The sequence below is a fragment of the Mesocricetus auratus genome, unplaced genomic scaffold, assembly GCF_017639785.1.
Source record: "Mesocricetus auratus isolate SY011 unplaced genomic scaffold, BCM_Maur_2.0 Super-Scaffold_4256, whole genome shotgun sequence".
NCBI classification, from domain to species: Eukaryota; Metazoa; Chordata; class Mammalia; order Rodentia; family Cricetidae; genus Mesocricetus; species Mesocricetus auratus.
The window spans coordinates 42,239,473-42,259,745 of NW_024429182.1; the positions used below are offsets into that span (position 1 = coordinate 42,239,473).

At 41.7% G+C, this 20,273-nt stretch overlaps 1 protein-coding gene across 3 annotated transcripts in view; it reads left to right on the top strand.

Moving 5' to 3' along the window:
• Window positions 1-20,273, top strand: part of Pcsk5 (proprotein convertase subtilisin/kexin type 5) — a 411,139-nt gene that overhangs the window by 26,474 nt on the left and 364,392 nt on the right. For all 3 annotated transcript variants that reach the window (XM_040746607.1, XM_040746615.1, XM_040746617.1), the window contains exon 2: window positions 15,786-15,890. In XM_040746607.1, coding sequence (XP_040602541.1) covers window positions 15,786-15,890 — 105 coding nt within the window. The remainder of the gene's footprint in view (window positions 1-15,785; window positions 15,891-20,273) is intronic.

A 20,273-nucleotide genomic window follows, 5' to 3' on the forward strand; every position in this document is an offset into this window, starting at 1 on the left:
GAATAAGTGTTGCAGAGAATCTATGTGGAATCTGAACAGAAGGGCTTCTAGGTTCTTCCCCTTTGCCTGTCAGCATTTGATTATATCCCTTTTGTTCAATCATGTATCTATATGGATGTCCAGGCTTCAGTCATGATGATTTAATAAAATCTGCATAAAATTCAATGGGAGAGGGCTCATAGAGCTTCCAGGTAGCAGAGTACATGTGAACTCCTAGAGGGTGTTGCTCCCACAGAGCCTAGGTAGCAGAGCACATGTGTGTTCCTAGAGTGTGGTGCTCCCACAGTGCACAGGTGCTTCACGAGGCTTCTGCATAGTTCTGCCTTGCATCTTTCCATCTCCATCCCTTATAATAAACTCAGTTTCCTTGAAAATAGGAGCCTCTCAGATGACATTAATGCCCACCCACTCCCATCATGCCACCTCCATTGCTGCCCTGCTCTGGTCCTGGCCTCCCCTAGAGGGTCACCCCTGTGAAGTACCAACTCTACCTGTTCTCAGGAAGGACCCAAGTAAGGACACACAAGGCACTTCTGAACAGCTTTAACAGAAAGGGGCTGCTCCTACTAGGCTTATTAAATAGAGGTGACAAAGTGCTGCAGGGTCATCAGCTGCCCTGCTGTCATATTTTAAATGCTCACAACTGTTACACACCCAGTCTTCCCCTTTAAGGAGAGAATGTTGTGTTTAAAGTGTTGTGGTTGGCCAGTGAGAAAGCCCAGTGGGCAAAGACGTTTGTCATGCATGCCTGCTACCCCAATTTCCAGCCTCCAAACTTACATATAGCTTGTGAGAGTATGTTCTCTCCTTCCACCATGACAGTCCTAGGGGTTGAACTCATGTCTTCAAAGTTATCAGGGTTTACTACAAGTGCCTTCATCTGCTGAGCCATCTCACTGGCCCACTAGAAAACTTTTTTCTTCTTTTGCAAGAAATCTGTCCTTAGTTCATATTGTTCAAGTACAGAGACTTGTCATTAGTGTTTGTATGTTTGTTTTTATGTTCACATATGGTACTAATGGAGACCCAGAATTGAGAATTACTAGTCCTAAATACAAACATACTATTCCAGAGGATAACTCTAGTAATATTTCTACCTGCTAAACCATGTACTATCTCTGATTGTTTTCATGTGCATGTGTCTCTAGTTTCTATGGTGATCATTAACGACCATATAGACCCAGTTATATACAGTCCTGATCTCTCCTGGGCTGTTTTCTCAGTCTTGAGTCATTCTCAGCCAGAGGTTGCCCCCCCCCGGTGTGTGTGTGTGTGTGTGTGTGTGTGTGTGTGTGTGTGTGTACCTTGGAGGTGTGAAAAGGGTGTCCAGTCCTCCCTGGAGGTGGAGTTACAGTTGGTTGTGAATCACCTTGGTGAGGGTTCAGGGAACCAGACTCAGCTGGTCTGTAAGGGCATTAAGCTTCCTTGAGCACCAAGCCATCTCTGGACCCCCCTAAAAATAGGCATAAACTTAAAAAAGAAGCTGACTAAATATAGTATTATTAAATGTTCTTTTTGGAAGAACATAGTTTGGAGGTTATTTTATGCTAAGACCACAATTACTCACTTTGGAGAAAATCATATTGCAGAAAATGAATGAGCGGTCATTTCCAGGCCATTCTTAAATAACTGCTACAAACATATTGGGAGTTGAATGTTGAACTCATTCCTTTTCAGTGCAGAAGTATGAAAATTTGTTTGAGCTGTCTTGGGTGAAATACTCTGATTTGGTAGTGAAGACAAATTTCAGACTTGGAGCTGACAGTGGGGTTGATGGAAGCCCGTCAAACTTCTCTCCACACTGGCAGGGCTTCTGCATGGTTCCCTCAGTCTGTGGTGTCTTGGGATCTGTGCTTGGCATGTAGTAACACTCAATAAATAAATGAATGTCTAGACAGGCTATAATTGTGCAGAGTATAGAAAGTGCAACAGTGTTCCAAACAAATGCAAATGTCTATCATTCACTTCTAGGAAATTAAAATACAGAATGGTGAAGAACCAATTCTAACAGCATTTATGCGGACTGTCTGATCTACTCTGCTAAAAATACTCATTTTAAATCATTTTGCCAGAAGTATTGGCCAAGGGAGGTTATGGTGTCATTGACTCCATCCTGGCTCCACAGTGCTAGAGTTGACATTTGTTATGTTCTAGATTCCAAGCTTTCTGCAGAGACATCCCAGATGTTGGTCTCTTCTGGGAGAAGCAACCTGAAATGTCTTGTTACACAAGGCAAGATGGAGAAACTTGAATGTTAAGCTGGGAACAGGAAAGAGCCATTGAGCTGGGCTGACTGTCTGCCTGAAGAGAGAGTGCTCTGTGGTTCTTGACACAGGCTTATGCCAGTGGATTTATGGTGGTTACTGAGAATAACTTTCCAAAAGTTAGACTGCCCTAGAAAATGTTATACCTTGTAGTTATGAAGAGTGTGCTCTCATGTGTAGGATAGGAAGTCAGACCAGATGCCTGCCATGCTACTTAATTTGGGTCAATTTGACACAGACTAGAGTCATCTGGGAAGAAGGAACATCAACTGGAGAATTGCCTCCAATAGGCATGTCTGTAAAGCATCTTTTTGATTAATGATTGATATTGGAGGGCGCTGCCCACTGTGGACAGTGCCATCTCTGGGCGGGTGGTCCTGGACTGTATAGAAGATGGCTGAATGCACCATAGACAGTGAGCCAGTAAGCAGTGTTCCTCCACTGGTCTCTACATTAGTTCCTTGAGTTCCTGCCCTGACTTCCCTCAGCGACACAGTGTGACCTAGAGTTGGTTTTGGTCATGATATTTATCACAGCAATATAAAGCAAACTGGGTCACTAAGTAAGGACTTCCCTAGCTCCAAGATTCTGTGCTTCATTTGTGTACAGTAGAACAAACTTTAGACTGCTCAGTTGAACTTGGGAAAAGCTGGTGCTGCTTCTACTTGTTTTGGTTTCCTTGGTGAGAATTGTTATGTGTTTCTTGCATGCACAGGATTTTGTAGGTTTGATGTTTATACTTGTTAGCCTGCTTTCAAGATGGACTATGAGGGCTTAGGCTCTTCCAACGGACAGCTTGGGAACAAAATATTGAAATCTCATGCATATGAGGAATAAAGGATCTTGGATGGATGCAGTTTTCCAAACCTGTGTGAATGACTGTCAGATACAATCAGAGTGCTAAGACTTGGCATGTATCTCAGTAGAGTGTTTGCCTAGCATGCACAAAGTTCTGGGTTTGATCTCCAGCACCTCATAAACTGGGTGTGGTAGTGCTCACTGTAACCCCAATTCTTGGGAGGTGGAGGCAAGAAGTTCAAGGTCATTCTTTGGGTATGTAAGGAGTTTGTGGTCACCCTGGGTCACATGAGACCCTGTATTTAAAAAAATCAAAGCCCTCTGATTAGGAAATACTTAAATTTTTAAAGTCAGATTGACCTGGTATTCAAGTCCTTGCATAGATACTTCCTATTTTGGGCATGCTACTTACTCTCTCCTTGTCATAAACTCAGTTTCATTGTTCATAACATTAGAATAGTTCTTTTCCTTTGCTGGGCTCTGGAGAAGGAGAAGATAGATCCAGTGTGGGGAAACCTGCAGTAAGTACCAGCTGTCCCAGTGTCTTTTATTGTGTGATGGTTTTGCATCACAGGAGCTGGGTTGTAGCACATTTGGCAGAGTACTTACCACCCCTGCAGGAAACCCTGGGTTTGATCCCTGGCACTGCATAAAATAGGCACATAATCCCAGCAGGCAGAAGGATCAGAAGTTCAGGGTCATCCTCAAGTTATAGAGAGAGTTTGAGGCTACCCTGAAATAAGGAAAATGAAAACCACCTACTTGTTCTGTCACTCTGAAAAAGGTGCCTACTGTGGAATTCTGTTTATTTGGAGATTAAACAAGATGATGCTGAATCCCAGAACAGCTGGCCATTATTAAGTTCATAATTATATTATTACAACTACTTGGAAATTGCCAACTGAATATCCTGAGAGTTATGAAGAACAAAAGGGATAGGATGTAAACTATCTTCTTGGGCTACTTTGCTGTCTGTAGGCATCTATGAGGCTCTGCCTCAACATTTCTTTAGCTTTCTGTTATTGCTGTAACAAATCGATAGAGCTTACATGTTATCACCATATTGAAGGACAGAAATTCTAACCTCAATCAAGTGTCAAGGAACATGTGTTCCTTCTAGAGTTTTCAGATGAGGCGTCCCTTCCATGTCTTTCTAGATTCGGAGGGTTCCTTCATCTCTAGGCTTGAGGCCCTTTCAATGATCTACAAAGTCCAAATTTTCAGACTTCTTGTCATTTATGCATACTCTTTTTCTTCCTGACTTTAATTTTCTTGTCACATTTCCTCTCTAACTACTTTGCTGCCCATCCCCATTTTGTGCTGTTTTGAGACAGGATTTCACATAGCCTCAAACTAGCATCAGATTTGTGTAGCTCAAGGTGACTTTTAAGCTCTGAATCTCTTGCCTCCACCTCTCAAGTACTGGGATTACAGTCATGACCTGGCTTCTTTTCCTTCATAAGGATTCTTGTGATAGTAGTAAGCCACCAGAGATTCTAGAAAAAATCTTGTCATCTCAAGATTTACAGCTTAATTTTATATAATTCTACCCTATTAGGCATCTTTCCCCAGGTTTCCAGGATCAAGACATAGATGTTTTGGAGACCTGTTATTTAGCCTACTATATATATGCTTGTCTTAGATTGAGAAAGATTATATTTCTGAACTCATCAGGAGTGCACATCTTCCCTTGAGCATCCGGAGTTAAAAAAATACTGTAATGGCATAGATCTGAACTTGCTCCAGTGTCATTCTCTGAAGAACTCAAATGCTCAGCCTTAACCTGAAAGAACTGAGGAATAATTCACAACAGAAATCTGAACAATGGACTTGAAATGGAAGCCAAAGAAAGGTGTTTATGTGTTGTTGTGGAGCATATTGGCTTCTGTGAGCTGGATGCCAGGATGCCATGTTTGTGTAAGTTAGATTACGTCTGGAGCATAGTAGCCCTTTGAAGATACCGTCTTGCCAACACAGAGACACTAATATAAAGCTTCCTGGGGACAGCAGTAGAGATGGATATGTGCCAGCTGTCTTGTCCCCATGGACTACAAGAAATTCTCCCAGGGTCTAGGACATGCTTGATAACAGTTTCTTTTTGTATCTTATCAAATGTTCTCTAAAAACACCTCCCCACACACACACACACACACACACACACACACACACACACACACACACACACCTCTTTCTGTTGTTTGTTTTTTTTTTTTTTTTGGTTTTTGGTTTTTAAATATAAGATCTCACTATGTAGTTCTGGTTGTCCTGGAATTCACTGTGTAGATCAGGGTAGCCTCAAACTCAGGGACACCTACTTGCTTCTGCCTCCCAAGTGCTGGGATTAAAAACTCATACTACTGTGCCTGGCCTCTATGTAACTCTTAAGTTTCTTTATAAATTACTTTTCACATTGCCAGGAACAAATTCCTGACTGAAAGCAAACTAAAGAGGATGGGATTTATTTTGACTCACAGTTTAGGAGACTTTAGTTTGTTCTAGCAGTGAAGGCCTGCTGGTTGTTTTGAGGGCAGTGGTAACATTGCAGGACATTCTCCTGGTGTATCATTGAACATTATTCTAGTGGAAGTGGGGTCAGGCTATATCCTTCAAAACCTGCACACAGTACACACTTTTGCCAGTTGTGACTGCCCCAAAGCAGTGCTACATGATAGAGACCAAATGTTTGAGCCTATGAGTCTGTGGAGGATATTGCACAATGTATTCATTAATGACAATGACCAGCAAGTTTGGTTCATCTGCAAAAAATGTCATTTCCCTCATCTTTTTGAGGAGTTAAGGGAGTTAGGTTGTCCAGGCCCAGCCTCTTGACTGCATGGCTCTATGCATGCTCTTAATCTGGGGAACAGGTAACAACTGCGGTGTTCTGTTGTAATACTGGGATTCACTGAATCTTTGTGTGTTCATGCATGCTGGCCCAGTGCTTTCAGATAATTTATCACCTTTGCTAGCAGTATTTCTGAAGTCACTAACTGAGGGGGTAAGAAAACAGTTAAGAAATATCAAAGCAGTTCTTTAAGGCCACGGCCATTAGTTCACTTATTTAACTGATACATGTATTAGGTATGTCTGCTATATTAATAGAGACTAGAACAACCTAATAGCAAATAAACCAGTGAGAGAAGAGAAACAATAAATGGAACAAATAAATCAGTGCATGGTATTAGGTGGAAATAAATGTTAAAGAGAAAATAAATTAGAATGTGAGCTATGTCAGAGGACATAGGACTTTCATGAGGTGGGGTAGGGAAAGCCTACCCAAGAAGGTAGCATTTTAATAAAGACCCAAGAACAATGGGACAGAGTAAGTCAGAGATTTCTGGAAGACACCGGAAACAAACAAACAAACGAACAAATACCCCAAAGTGAACAAAAACATAAAATCACCAAACCAACCATGCAACCACCCACCCGCCCACCCAAACAAACAAACAACTCCCCTTCCCCCCAAAAAATAGATGCAAAGGCCCTGAAGCCGGGAGTATTCTTAGTGGTTGAGTAAATAAACCCTGGTCTTTTGCTCTCTGAGAGTTATAGAAGGTAGTAGCAAGTAGGGAATTACAGTTATTTGAACATTCTGCTGTTTGAGAAGTGCTGTTAACTTCACGCCTATCACTTTAATGAAGGGCAAACGGTACATCTAGACATTGCCTCTGTTACTTTCTCTCACTTTTTTCTTCCTTTCAAGATTTATTTATCTTTATTTTATGTACCTGAGTGGTCTTCCCGATTATGTCTATGTACCAGTGTATGCCCAGTGTCCATGGAAGTCAGAAGAGGGTGTCGAGTACCCGGAACTGGAGTTACAGACAGTTGTTAGCTAATATGTGAGTGCTGGGAATCAAACCACAGTCCTCTGGAAGACCAGTGTGTGTTCTCAACCACTGAGCCATCTCTCTGGCCTCTCTGTTCCTTGCTGAAAAGAGCTGGAAATAAATGTAAAGAATGAAGCCTCAGACTTTGGGTGGTGGGGAAGAATGGTTAGTATGAACTGTTTCCTTTTGGCACTTGAGCAGGTGGAGAGATGTGTGAGCTGGAAGACAGAACACAGCCTCAAGTGTCTGGCAACTTCTAGTTTCCAACCTGTTCAGCAGATCACAAAGAGAGAGCCAGAATCAGACGACAGTGCTGTATAACTTTCTGAAATCACAGGTTGCTGAAGCTGTCTTACATGTTCCCTGTACAGCCACTTCTGTGTGAGGTTTGATTAGTGCTGACTAGGTGTACCCCAGTGGTGTCCTGACAAACTGGGGAAGGATGTCCTCTTCAGGGACAAGGGAGAGTGTGTGTGTGTGTGATAAACATTTCCATCATTGGTAATGTCAAGTGACCAAGATGATGTCCCTGAATGTGGTGTTAGAAAAAGATCTGGTTGGGGGGCTGGAGAGGTTAAGAGCACTGTCTGTTCTTCCAGAGGTCCTGAGTTCAATTCCCTGCAACCACATGGTGGCTTACAGCCATCTGTAATGAGATCTGGTGTATTCTTCTGTTGTGCAGACATATATACAGGATACCATATACATAATAAATAAATAAATATTAAAAAAAGAAAAAGATCTGTTTGGAATTGGTGGTAGTCAGTGGGCAGGACAAAGTTTTGAGGAAGATTTTATTTTTTATTTTTTTATTATTTATTTTTAAGTTTAAATTTAGATTAGAAACAAGGTTGCTTCACAGGTCAGTTCCAGGTCCCTCTCCCTTTCCCTTCCCTCCTCCCATGCCCTCCCCCAACCTCCCCATTATCCCCTCATTTCCCCAGGGAGGGTGAGGCCCTCCCATGGGGGTGTCCATAGTCTGTCATTCATCCAGGTCACAACTCTTTTTTTATGTTTTTATTTAAATTAGAAACATGCATGCTTTCAAATGTCAATCCCAGCTCCCTCTCCTACCCCTCCTCCCTTGTCCTTCCACCAGTTCCCCCCACCCCTGCCCCCAGCCCATTCCCCAGGGAGGGTGAGGCCCTCCTTGGGGGGATCTCCAGAGTCTGTCATTTCATCCAGGGCAGGACCTAGGCCCTTCCCCATGTGTCCAGGCTGAGAGAGCATCCCTCCATGTGGAACAGGCTCCCAAAGTTCATTTGTATGCCATGGTGAACACTGATCTACTACCTAAGGCCCCAGAAATTTCTGAGGCCTCCTCACTGACACTACATTAATGGAGTCTGGATCAGTCCCCTTTTTGCCTCTCAGACATCAGTCTGGGGTTCAAGAGCTCCCCCTTGTCCAGTCAGATGTCTTTGTGTGTCTTGAACCCTTTGCTCATCACTCCTCTATCTCTGTCATTGGGTTCCAAGGGGTCAATTCAGTGTTTAGCTGTGAGGCCATACAACTCCTTACCAGGAGCAAAACCAGTGTATAAGTAAGGGCTCAGCACACTCCCTTGATTGTATCTTACCTGTGATGGGAGGAGTCAGGGACATGGGAAAGGTTATCTGTTGCTGTTAAGGATAGCTTCAGCAATTAAATAAATTAGACTCATTTATTTTGATTCATTCATACTTTACTGACCAAATGAAATTGTGCCTGGAAAAACTAAGACACTGAGTTCTATAGTCAATCATTCACAACTTATTATAAAATAGTTTGGAAAATCCTTTTTCTAGAATATGCTTTGTTGTAGAGAGTGTAGTTACAAGAAAATTCTGAGAGGCTACTACTCAAGATGACACTTTCAAAGGCTTGAGAGAATTAGGCACAAAGGATGAAAATCATCTTAGCAGAGTTGGTTGCTAGGCAGAAAACAAGGTGTACAGCTGTACAGAACGTGCAGGTCCAGGGCCAAGGCCATTCCTCTTTTCCTTTACACAGTGGTATGGAAGGTCAGGCCTTGATATATCTCATTCGTTCCTGATAAATTTATACAGTGTCCCTTATTCAATTATAGAGTGTCCCTTGTTTGGGTCCCTGTTGCTCTTACATGACATAAACACAGTCATCTTTTGTCTTACATTGCCCCAAAGCACTTAGATGGAGACTTGCTTATAAATAATGCTGCTGTTTTGTTTTCATGTCTATTTTTTAATAACCTTCAACATGTTACAGCATTTTTCTTCTTAATGTTTATTAAATGCCCTCAGCAGGCTCAGTCGTATCAAAAGAATATAAAAGACACAATTCTTGTCAATAAGGGCCATCCATATTAATAAATGAGACATAAATATGCTTATATATGTATGTATTTTTTTCTTACAAAGCAATGGATTGCTTTGTTTGGATGAGAAAAAAATAATTGCACCAATGCACATAGTTCCTTCCGCTGCTATCTTGCAAATAACAGTGTCTCAACCAACAATTGTCACAATCACATGACCTTGGCAGAACTGGTACTCCAGTTAAGGCCAAAGGAAACTATTTTAGTTGAAATCTGCCTCATTTGGATAGACCTACTAGAGACCAAACCATAGGGAACTCTACTGTATGTGATTTTAGCAACTGGGTGGCTATGGTTTGTAGATCTTTCAACAAGCCCTTCTGTGATCCTGCCTGTTTTGAGCTGGGAACAGACACATCCCAGTCTCAGTGGAGCATGCAGGAAGGTGAGGGTGCCAGTCTTAGACTGATACTTGTGCCAATCAGGGTTAAACTCCAGGCACATCTTAGGATTCCCAAATGATATAATGGAACTGTGACCTCATCTAGGGAGTGGCATAAAAGATGAGAAAGAGATGTTGAGGGTGAGAAAACGGAGGCAGGGAGGGTGCTGTTGGTAGAGATGTCAGCAGACATGGCTAAGTCATGGAACTGAAGGTTAGTGGCCAGCATGGTTGGAATCCAGACACTGGGGAGAATGTTAGACTGTAGAGGGAGGCCAGGCCAGATGCTGCAACCCTATATTCATTCAGTGAGTTAGGGAAAGCATAAGCAGTCATTCCTGTGTAAGTGTGTTTAATATGTTCTTCCTATCGTGATTGACTTTTAGAAATGTTTAATATGATCTTCCTATCCTGATTGAGTTTTGGAAACAAATTAATGAAAGAGTATTATGTTTAACTAATAATATTTGAGAACAAAAGAAGCCACAAAAGGATTTTGGGCAGGGGTATGGCATAACCTTGCATCAGGATACTTTTGTAGGTATCATTCCAGCTAGCATAAGAAGTATTTGAGGCATGAGAATGATACAGTTCCATGGGAAGGTCAGAAGCACATTGTCATCTATAGGATGGGAAGCTTCATCCAGAAGCTTGTGTCTTATTTTTTTGTCACTAGCTGATGACTCTGGAGCTATGCAATAGAACATCTCTGAGCTGATTGTGCAAAGGTATAGCTAGTTTTAAAAAACTTCTAGCGTGTCCAACTTGAAGTTTTCAGAGGAGCCTACTACAGAGAATGGATTCTATGGTCCACTAATGTGTAAGGTGTTTATGTTAACAAATAGAGTAGAAACAAGTCCAGCAGTGGTGGCACATGCCTTTAATCCCAGCATCTGGGAGACAGAGGAAGGTAGATCTCTGTGAGTTCAAGGCTAGCCTGATCTACAAAGTGACGTTCAGGTCAGCCAGGACTGTTACAAAGACAAACTCTGACTTGGAAAAAATAAAGATTAAAACAAAAGAGTAGAAGCAACAGGGAGGGTCAACCTTTCAGAACTGCCCTTGGGTTTTCAAAGTCATACCACGGTCCACTACCAGAAAGCTAAGGGATTAAGAAGCTATTCTATAAAGTCACTACAGGTACAACTGTTATACAATCTGCAGTTTCTTGCCAGCTTACCAAAACAACTATGACAAACAAACAAACAAACAACCCCCCCAAATCCAAACAACAACAAAACAATATCACCTGCAATGCTCCCGAAAATGCTAATGCTCAGGCAGCTAGGTAGCAGATGCCAAACCTCTGCCACAGTCCTGAGAAGGTCCTTTAAGAACAGGCCTGTTGATGCTTGATTTTGCTTTATATCTGGCTGGCACAGCCTGCACCATGTCTGGTCACTTGCCACATAAGTAGAGTTTAGCATCTTAGCTGTGTGTTTTGGAGGGACCCTCCAGAAGGATGCTGCACTGTGTCATTGAGGTCATTCACAGAGTACATGACAGAACTGAACTAAGCTCACCCTGATGTTAGTGGATATTTACCAAGCACATCACACTTAATGCAAGCAGTATGTGTTTGGGTATTCCCAAGACTCTGGGCTCCTCCATTAGTCAATTAAAACTAATGATATTTAGCTTCCAGAACTTTTGGGGATTAACTTAAATCTGATAATATGTAGGCGAGGAATAAGATTCTGGACACAAGTTCAGCTTTTAATAAATGAGGCATCAACCCAAAAACTACAGTATGACACTGAATATCTTAGTAGTAGAATCAGAATCCCCAAAAGGAGATGGCATTGCTTATTGTTGCATAAGGTTTGCACTGGCCACATGGAACTTCAGAAGTGTATATACACTGGAAAATTTGCTCCCATGGGTGTATATACTATTTCAGTTCTTTTTAAATTAAAAGTACATCTATTTTTATTCTCTGAGAATTTAATATATGTACTCAATATATTTTGATCATATTCACCCTGACTTCCTACCCCCCAACTCCTCCCAGATCCACCCCTATTACCCTTACTCCTTCTAATTTTGTGTCCTGTGTTTTGGTGTTTTTAAAATAGCCAACCAAGAATGAAATTTGTATTGCCTATATTTCCACATGGGCCATCCACTGGAGGTTGACCACGGTCTTAAAGAAACTGACTTCCCAATAACTCCCCACTAAGAGGTGGAGCTGGGGAGTGCCTTTATCCTTCATGCTGGAATGCTGCCTGGCTTAATCTTGGGCAGCTCTTGCACAGGCAACAACAGCTACTGTGAGTTCACTAGTAAAGCCCTTCTTTCATGTCTGGAAGACACTGTTTTGCTCTGGTTCTTCCTGACCTCTGGTTCTTGGAATTTTCCCACCGCCTCTTCTGTGATGGTGTCTGAGCTTTGGGAGAACTGGATATGATATAGACCACCTATTTGTAGTCATGCGCTCCACAGACACGCTCTGGACTTGTACTATTGTGAGTTTCTACATCAACCCTTGTCTGCTTCTCAAAGAAATTTCTCTCTTCTTTTTTGTTTTTATTGTTTTATTTTTTTATTTTTTTGGTTTTTCGAGACAGGGTTTCTCTGTATTGTTTTGGAGGCTATCGGTCCAGCCCAGCCTCGAACTCACAGAGATCCGCCTGCCTCTGCCTCCCGAGTGCTGGGATTAAAGGCGTGCGCCACCACCGCCCGGCTTTGTTTTTATTTCTAATGAGTGTTTCAATAATAAAAATGTTACATCTGTAAACAATGAAAGGATGGTCCCTCTTCTTGGGATTTTAAATTTTATTTTAAAAAATATTCTTACAACTACAAACTATACAACTATAAATTCTTCTTTTTTTCCTCTTTGTAATAAATGGGCCATATAGTAGGCAGGGTGTGTAGCTTTCCTTATTCTTAATTCACTATATCTTGGAGTTGAGACTACTTTTATTTGAATAGGATTAATGACCTCTTGCTGGCAGGTGGGTGTTTTGAACATTTACAGAGTTTGCTCTGACAGCTCTTCATAGGTGACTGCTTGCAGGAAGCACTTTAGAAATAGAAAGCTGGGGTCAAGGTTAGATGCAGTTTAGTCTCTTCAAATGGCATCTCATCTTATATTTTTGACCAGTCTTCTTGTGTAACATCCTTGCTGCCTACACACCTACAACAGTGTGTCATCAGCTGTTTTGGTTTTTGCCAGTGAGGGCTGGGAAGTGAAGAGCTAATGACAGTGTAGGCTAGAAGTAAGCCTGACAAGGAAAGCGAGATGAAAGATGAATTAGAAGAGGTGAGTGAAGGGAAGCTAACAGACTTCCAGCAAGTGGTGACTTGACCAGATGCCTCATGCTCTAACATTCATTATTCTGCATCGAGAAATAAATATTCTCTTTTTAAAACCTCATGTATGTGTGCACATATGTGTGCCTCAGTACATGTGGGATGTCAGCAGACAGCCATGGTTTGAGGCAGGTTCTCTTGTGCCCTGCTGTGTATGCCAGGAGCTTCTGGGGGTTCTCTTGTCTGCAACTCATCTCACTGTGGAGGTGCTAGAATTACAGATGTGTACTACAGCATCTGCCTTTATGTGGGTTCTTGGGATTTGAACTCAGATCCTCATGCTTTCCTGAGAAGTACTTTCACCACTGAACCCATCTCCTTAGTTCCCCCTGAGCTCTCTTATTCCTATATACTTTGATGACCAGTGTTTGCCCACAGTACCTCTTGTGAACTAAGTTTCCCACGAGAAAACCAACACACAAGAAAGTCAAATGACTTATCCAAGGTCCAAAACCAACTTAAGTTGAGACTGGGGGTTTACAAAACTCCTTACACACTGGTTTAGCCTAGGATTTCAGCCTGTACTGGAAAAGCCTCAAAGGGTTTGAATATGTGGTCGGGATGAATCACCCACAGTTGGAGCTTAATAATTGTCTTGGATCCAGCCATTTCCTATAACATAGAATTTCTGTAAGGGAAGTTGTGATGGTAAACGCACTGGCATTTTCCCCACTGGTGATCATTCATTCCTTTATTTTGTTTTTCTTTCTTTTTTTTTCTGACGGGGTCTTATGTAGCCCATGTTATCCTTGAATTCACCATATGCCCAAAGCTGACTTGAACTCCTGATCTTCATGTCTGTACTATGCCTGCTTATGGTCAGTTCTTCAAGGTTCCTCCCCAAGGAACATGTATTCTTTCCACCAAGCTAGTATATTTACTCAACGAGAACTTCACTAAGCTGTGTGTAAGAAAGAGCTTAAGATTCTTATGTAGAAAACCATTCTTGAATTCAACCCTTAAAGCTTCAGCATTTTAACACCTTTTGGGATATTCTCCTGAAGCGGGGCTGTGACGTGTGACTTCTTCCTGCTCCCCTTGCTCAGGACCACTGAGATGAAGGACTCACTGGGACTTCATTGGCTATGCATTTCACTTATTTTTGAGTCATCTGTGTAGATCAGGGCATTTTCCACTTGAATCAAAAATGTGAGTCTTGGGGCTTTCTCTTGAGTTCTAATGACAGTATAATGTCACAAAATCCCATGAGGAGACAATGTCAAAGTGACGCAGAACATGTGGTGAGAAAATAACAAAGAGACAGACCTTAGAAAATAACCTTGTATAATGAAAAAAAACTAACCTGGGCCAAGGATGTTTTAATTAAGAAAGCCCAAGGTCTACCTTGTACCAACTGGACATCATCATCACAGTGGTCATTCCTTTAGTGCAGAGCCATGAGCATCTAGAGAATTAGACATTTATTGTATTTGCCTGAAGCAAGGAAAGTGTCACTGTTAAAAAATGGAATATGAGCACTGCAGTGGTCTTAGAAATTAGCTAGCCCAAAATCCAATTTTCCAGAAAAGGGAACACAAGCTCACGAATACATGCTATTCAGCTGGGGTGTCAGCAGAAATGAGACACTAGGCCCAAGCCCTCCCTGTATGGTTGGGTTCAATGTGTGTTGTGTGTGAGCGGGTGCATATAACTGTACAAAGAGGTCAGAATCAACCTCCCTCAATTGTTCTCCATTTTAAATTCATTTCCTATTATTGTTTTCTGTGTGGTTGTATGTAGGGGGTGGGGAGTGTATGTGTGTCATAGGGCGTGGGGGGGGGGCGAGGGTACCAGAGAACAAGTTCGTAGACTTGTTTCTTTTCTTTCACCTTTATGTGGGATCTAGGTATCAAATTTCAGTAATTGAGCTTACAAGGCCGAGTGCCTTTGGTGAGTCTTCTTGTCTGTCCACTTCCACCTTATTTGAGACAGGGTCTCTCAGTGGACCAGGAAGCTCACTGATCAGCTAGGCTAGCTGACTAGTTGGCCAGCAGATCTCAGGCATCCTCCTGTCTCTGTATTCTCCCTCCCCACAAGCAATGGGGTTACATACACTGGCATACCTCATTTGTACTTTGGGGCTGGGAATCCAGACTCACAACCTTGTGTTGTGTGTCAAGCACTTTACCAGCCCTTTTTGCTACAAGAATACACTTGATGGATGTTTCTTCATTTGTTTATCCAAGCGGGCTGGGCATATTTGTGGACCTACTGGTTTTAACTGAGAAAATAAAAATGAGGAAATGAAATAATGTTAAGAGACAAGGAGAAGATAAGGTAGATAAAGGCATTTATCCCCAGATGCTGAGCTCAGAAATTGTTCTAGAAGTTCCCACTCCACTTGAGGGCTGTGCCTACTGTCTCCTGATCTAAGTAGTGCTGCTATCTTTGTGAATGATCAACTGCTTAAGATATGTTTCAAATTAACTGTATAAATAACCCGTCGATGTCCTTCACTGTCCATTTCTCACCGCAAACAGAATGCAATGTGTTTTTATAACTAGAGAGCTATTTGACTTTTTTCCTCTTTCCCACATTTGGATATAGATTGATATAGCATTACTTAAAATGCTGCATATAAATTAAACATTAAGCAGGCGATATGGAGAAGCTAACTGCCCCAATAGAATCTTTAGTTCTGCAGTCACTGCCTGAAGGACACTCATATTTCATATCGGATGTCCTTCTTTTGAAAAGTGACCACTAAGGTTCAAGTGACATTTAAGCATATCAGGCAGCTGCATAATTTATGGACCCTTTTGTTTTGTGTTCTTATTTTTAATGAAAACCAAGGAAACAGTCTGTGTTCCGGCATTAACATGTTTCCCCTGTGCTTTTCCTCCCACCATGCCCTGCAGATCGGTGCACTGACGGACTACTATCACTTCTACCATAGTAGGACCATTAAAAGGTCTGTTCTCTCGAGCAGAGGAACCCACAGTTTCATTTCAATGGAACCAAAGGTAAGAAAAGCCAGTTGGATGGGGACCAAGAGGCAATGCTTCTGCATTTTTCATTGGTGATAACACTAGGAGCCAGTGACGAAGCATGAAGCTCCTGTTTCTAGATCTGTCACAGTATCCTCTGGTTCAATGTCTTCTCTCAGGCAACAGTGCTCAGTGGCTTGATTTTTATTGATGTGCCACTGTCGTGCCAGGTGTAGAGCAGCCATAGATAGGAGCTTTTATTTGAGAGAGGCTGTGGCTTGTGAAGATAGATCAGTTGAATGTGTCTGAAGAAAGAAGAACATGCTGTCTCTCATGCATGCAGTTTGAGTTCCTATGAGCTCCGCGGGTGACTTTTACCTGCTAGTACTCTTAAGCCAATATTGACTTAGGTTAATACTTGCTATTTTCCTTGGCATTGATAGTTTAAAAGCAGACCACGGCTGGGACAAAAAACATGCTTGCACACACAGGGGCAAAAGCCAGCTCCTATTCTTGGGGTGGCAGGTCATCTAATATCCTTTTGAGCTGTACAGTGATGTACTCCTGGAAGACCCTAGAAAGAAGTAATGGCAAATATGGGTCTCCCATGTGATAATGTGAGGTGGCTTTTGCATGAGATATGGGAAACAGAGAAATATTGGGCACAAACTAAGAGAAGACAACTAAAGATACTGACATCAAGTTAAATATCTGTATTTATTAATTAAGTTGGAGGAAGGAACTGACTTCAGTAGAATTAGCTTTCCCAGACACGTTAAGTAATGGCGAAGCAGAGGCAGCTGTGCCGATTTACCTTAGGACCTCTGTGGGTTCATTCAGTGATTAGGTTATTTTGTCTCTTCCCCTCCATTGTGATTTTGGTTTGCCATAGAACTCATTCTCAAATAAAATGGCAAGAAAGTCTCTACCAGCAAACATAGCAGCCTTAGCTAGAGGCTCTTGGAAAATTATATTCCTTGTTAAAGAGGCTCTTATATGGATTCTTGTGCAATTCAGCGTGTGGTTTGGAGTCTTGCCTTCTGTTATGGGCCATAATTTATTCTGTGTCTTAGTCAAGGTTTTTGTGGCTGTGAAGAGACATTATAACCATGGCAACTCTTATAAAAGAAAACATTTAGTTGGAGCTGGCTTACAGTTCAGAGGTTTAGTCCATTATCTTCATGGTGGGAGGCACGGGAGCATGCAGGCAGACATCTGAGAGTTCTACGTCCAGATAGGCTGGCAACAGGAAGAGAGAGGGTGACACTGGGCCTGGCTTGAGCAATAGAAACCCCAAAGCCCACCTTCCAGTGAAATACTTCCTTCAACAAGGCCACACCTACTCCAACAAGGCCCTGCCTCTTAATAGTGCCACTGCCTATGAACATATGGACACTATTTTTATTAAACTCTTTAATTTTTTTCTTGAGTTATTTCCTTGGAATAGTATGGCACAGTGTCCATGACTGAAATTATATCTCGGTAGTTAGAGAAAACACTTTTCTTTCAGGTACCTCCTGCAGCGTGGTATAGGGACATTCAGTGGCTTGTAGATGATGTGTATGTGTTTATTTCCATTTTATACTAATTTTTCTGAAAAAGTAACATGTGGGAACATTTGATACATTTTAAAAGGAAACTGGCAGTTCTTTCATCTGTTAAATGAATGTCTTGAACTTTGACAATTAGTATGATTACTGTTTCAAACCTCACATGCAAATATGAGTTTGAAAAGTTGGCCTTAGAATTAGGAATGGAATGTGATGAGATTTTGTTTACCTGAGGAAGGATTTACCATTACCTTGATGTTATCTTAGGCATCTTGTTTTTTTCTTTCTTATCTCTGCACATGAAATAGCTTGTGTGTGATCCAGCAGAAACCTTGGATCCTAGGACAGCCAGTATATGAACACCACCCTTCTCAGGGAGTCCAGGGGTACAAGGCCAGTTAGGTCAGCCCAGAAGCAGCTGTGTTATTCTAACTCTTCCTCAATAAAAGGAATACCCAAGAGTAGGGCTATGCCTTGATCTCCACCCTTGCCGTTCTGCCTATGACTGCCACTCAGACTACCACAAAAGTGGGGTTCCCTACCCTTTGCATTGTATTTCTGTGGCCAACTTATTCACTGACTGTTTCCTGAGCCCCTAGTGTCTCCAGCCCCATGTCAGGCTCTGGGGTACCTGTTGGTGTCTCCCAGAGCAGCTTTCAGGGCCCCTCAGCATAGGATGATGCTTCTCAGGGTTGAAGTTTGGGGGAAAGGAGATAGATGGTATTGTTTTCCTCCTCCAACCCCCTCAACAAGCCTAGCAATTTTTTTGTTCTTCAAAGTTAACAAAACAAAATAAAACTCACCAGCCTTTTTTATTTAGAATGAAGTTGTAAAAGTAACTTTCCAGATTCCCATGCTTCTCAGTCTCCCTTCTCTTCTTATCTTTCCACACACAAGCACATTCACACATATATACATGGGTCTTTTCAGTAGTGAGTTACAAATGCATTCCTTTAGCTCAAACTCCTATACATCCTAAGAGCCATGGATGAAGGTTGGAGTAGAACTCCTTGCATGTCAAAAATGAGGTCTTGTTTTTTGCTATTTCCCTAACAGCATTAAATAAATAAACAAGTAACTCCACTGTGCATTCATTAAACATGAGGGTATTCTACACTATAATCATAAGTGCAATAATGGAAGTCTGGATATCAACATTGACTTGGTGTTGTTATCTATTATTAAGGTTTTACATTCTCAGTGCTTTCTTCTGTAGTCTAGGATCACCTTTAGGTGTTATGTTGCCCAAGTCTCTTCACTCTGTTGTATTCTTCAGCTTTCTCTTCTCTAGAAGAGTAGAAGCCATTAATGTAGCACAATGCATTTCAGGTTGGGTGTTCTCTGCTTCTCATTGGATTCAAGTTTCATAGGAATGCTTTTGGCCACACAGTGCTTTGTGCAGATGAACCTTTCTCTGAACCATCTAGAAGGCACAGGATGCTTGCTTGTTCTGTTGTAGACACTGACATTAACCTTATTTTTAGAATGGGCTCTCTCCTTTAAAACTCCTGTTTTCAGTGGGTTTGGACATGCCTGATAATCTCAGCACTCAGGAAGCTGTTCATGATTTTGAAGGCAGACTTGGGTTCATAGTATGATTCTGTCTTAAAATAAGTAAGTAAATAAATATAGCTGTTTTTCCTTTCTTAATCAGTAAGTACTTAAAAGATTTTCTATAGGAAGACATGTAAAGAATATATATGTATATATATATGTACACACACACATACATATGTATATATATTCATTCTGTTGCTATAACAAAATACTTGAGGCCAAATAATATGAAAAGATGTTTCCTCACCACATGGTTTTGAAGGCCAAACAAACAGCACAGTGTCATCTCTCTTAAGGTTCCTCATGATTGTGGTACCATGTTGATGGCATGATGGGGAGAGTGTGCTTGAGAGACTTTACATGCAAGACAGGAATCCAATGAGTAGGACAGGCAGGCTCTTTTAAAATAACACCCTCATGGGATTTACTAATGTATCCACAAAGCCCTTACCCTTTAAACATCCCATTAATGACCAGGTTGTCAGTTTATACACGCTTTGTAACAAGCCACACCGAGTCGTAGTGATATGTAAATTTCCATGCAAATTTGCACTCTTCATTCTGAGTTGGCATCATGAGAGAATAAAATGAATACTCTAGCATGCTAGTCACTCCTTAAAGTGTGGTGAGTACTTGAAGTACCAGAGCAGGGTCACATCTGTGGGACTTGCCCATGGGAAATGGCTTTATGGATGACATTGGCAATGTTAGCTTCATGTTACTTCTAACTACCACCTTCTCCAGAAAGGGAAAATAGCAGGTTGAATTGCAGGGAAAACACACACCAAACAGACTGGCTTTGTTTGCTCTACTAAATTGCATGGCTACTTATGTCTTTACTTAGAGGGTTCCAAAGAAGGAAAGTGCAAAGCAGCAGCCTGATGAGAATAACCCTCTGGATTCTAAGAAAGTTGTGTGGTCAACTGGGGCACATGAGCCTTGAGAGCAAGAATAGCCTTGATTCCCACACTTTAACATTATGCTGTGATTATCATTTTAAATGACAGGGATCCACAGACTTCTGAGGGGACAGCACTGGTATAATCACAATACAGTTTGGCAGGAAGTGTTGGCACATGTTACAGCAGTGGGACAGTAAGTCTTCCACTCTTCTTTGTTTGTGTGTGCTCATGTGTTATGCACACATGCTTGAAGGCATGCTTAACTCTGCCTGTGTATGTAGAAGCCAAAGGTCAATGTATCATGTCTTCCTCTCTTACTTTCTTCCTTAGTTTTTGAGATAGTATCTCACTGAACCCAGAGCTTCCCTCCTTCCTTCCTTCCTTCCTTCCTTCCTTCCTTCCTTCCTTCC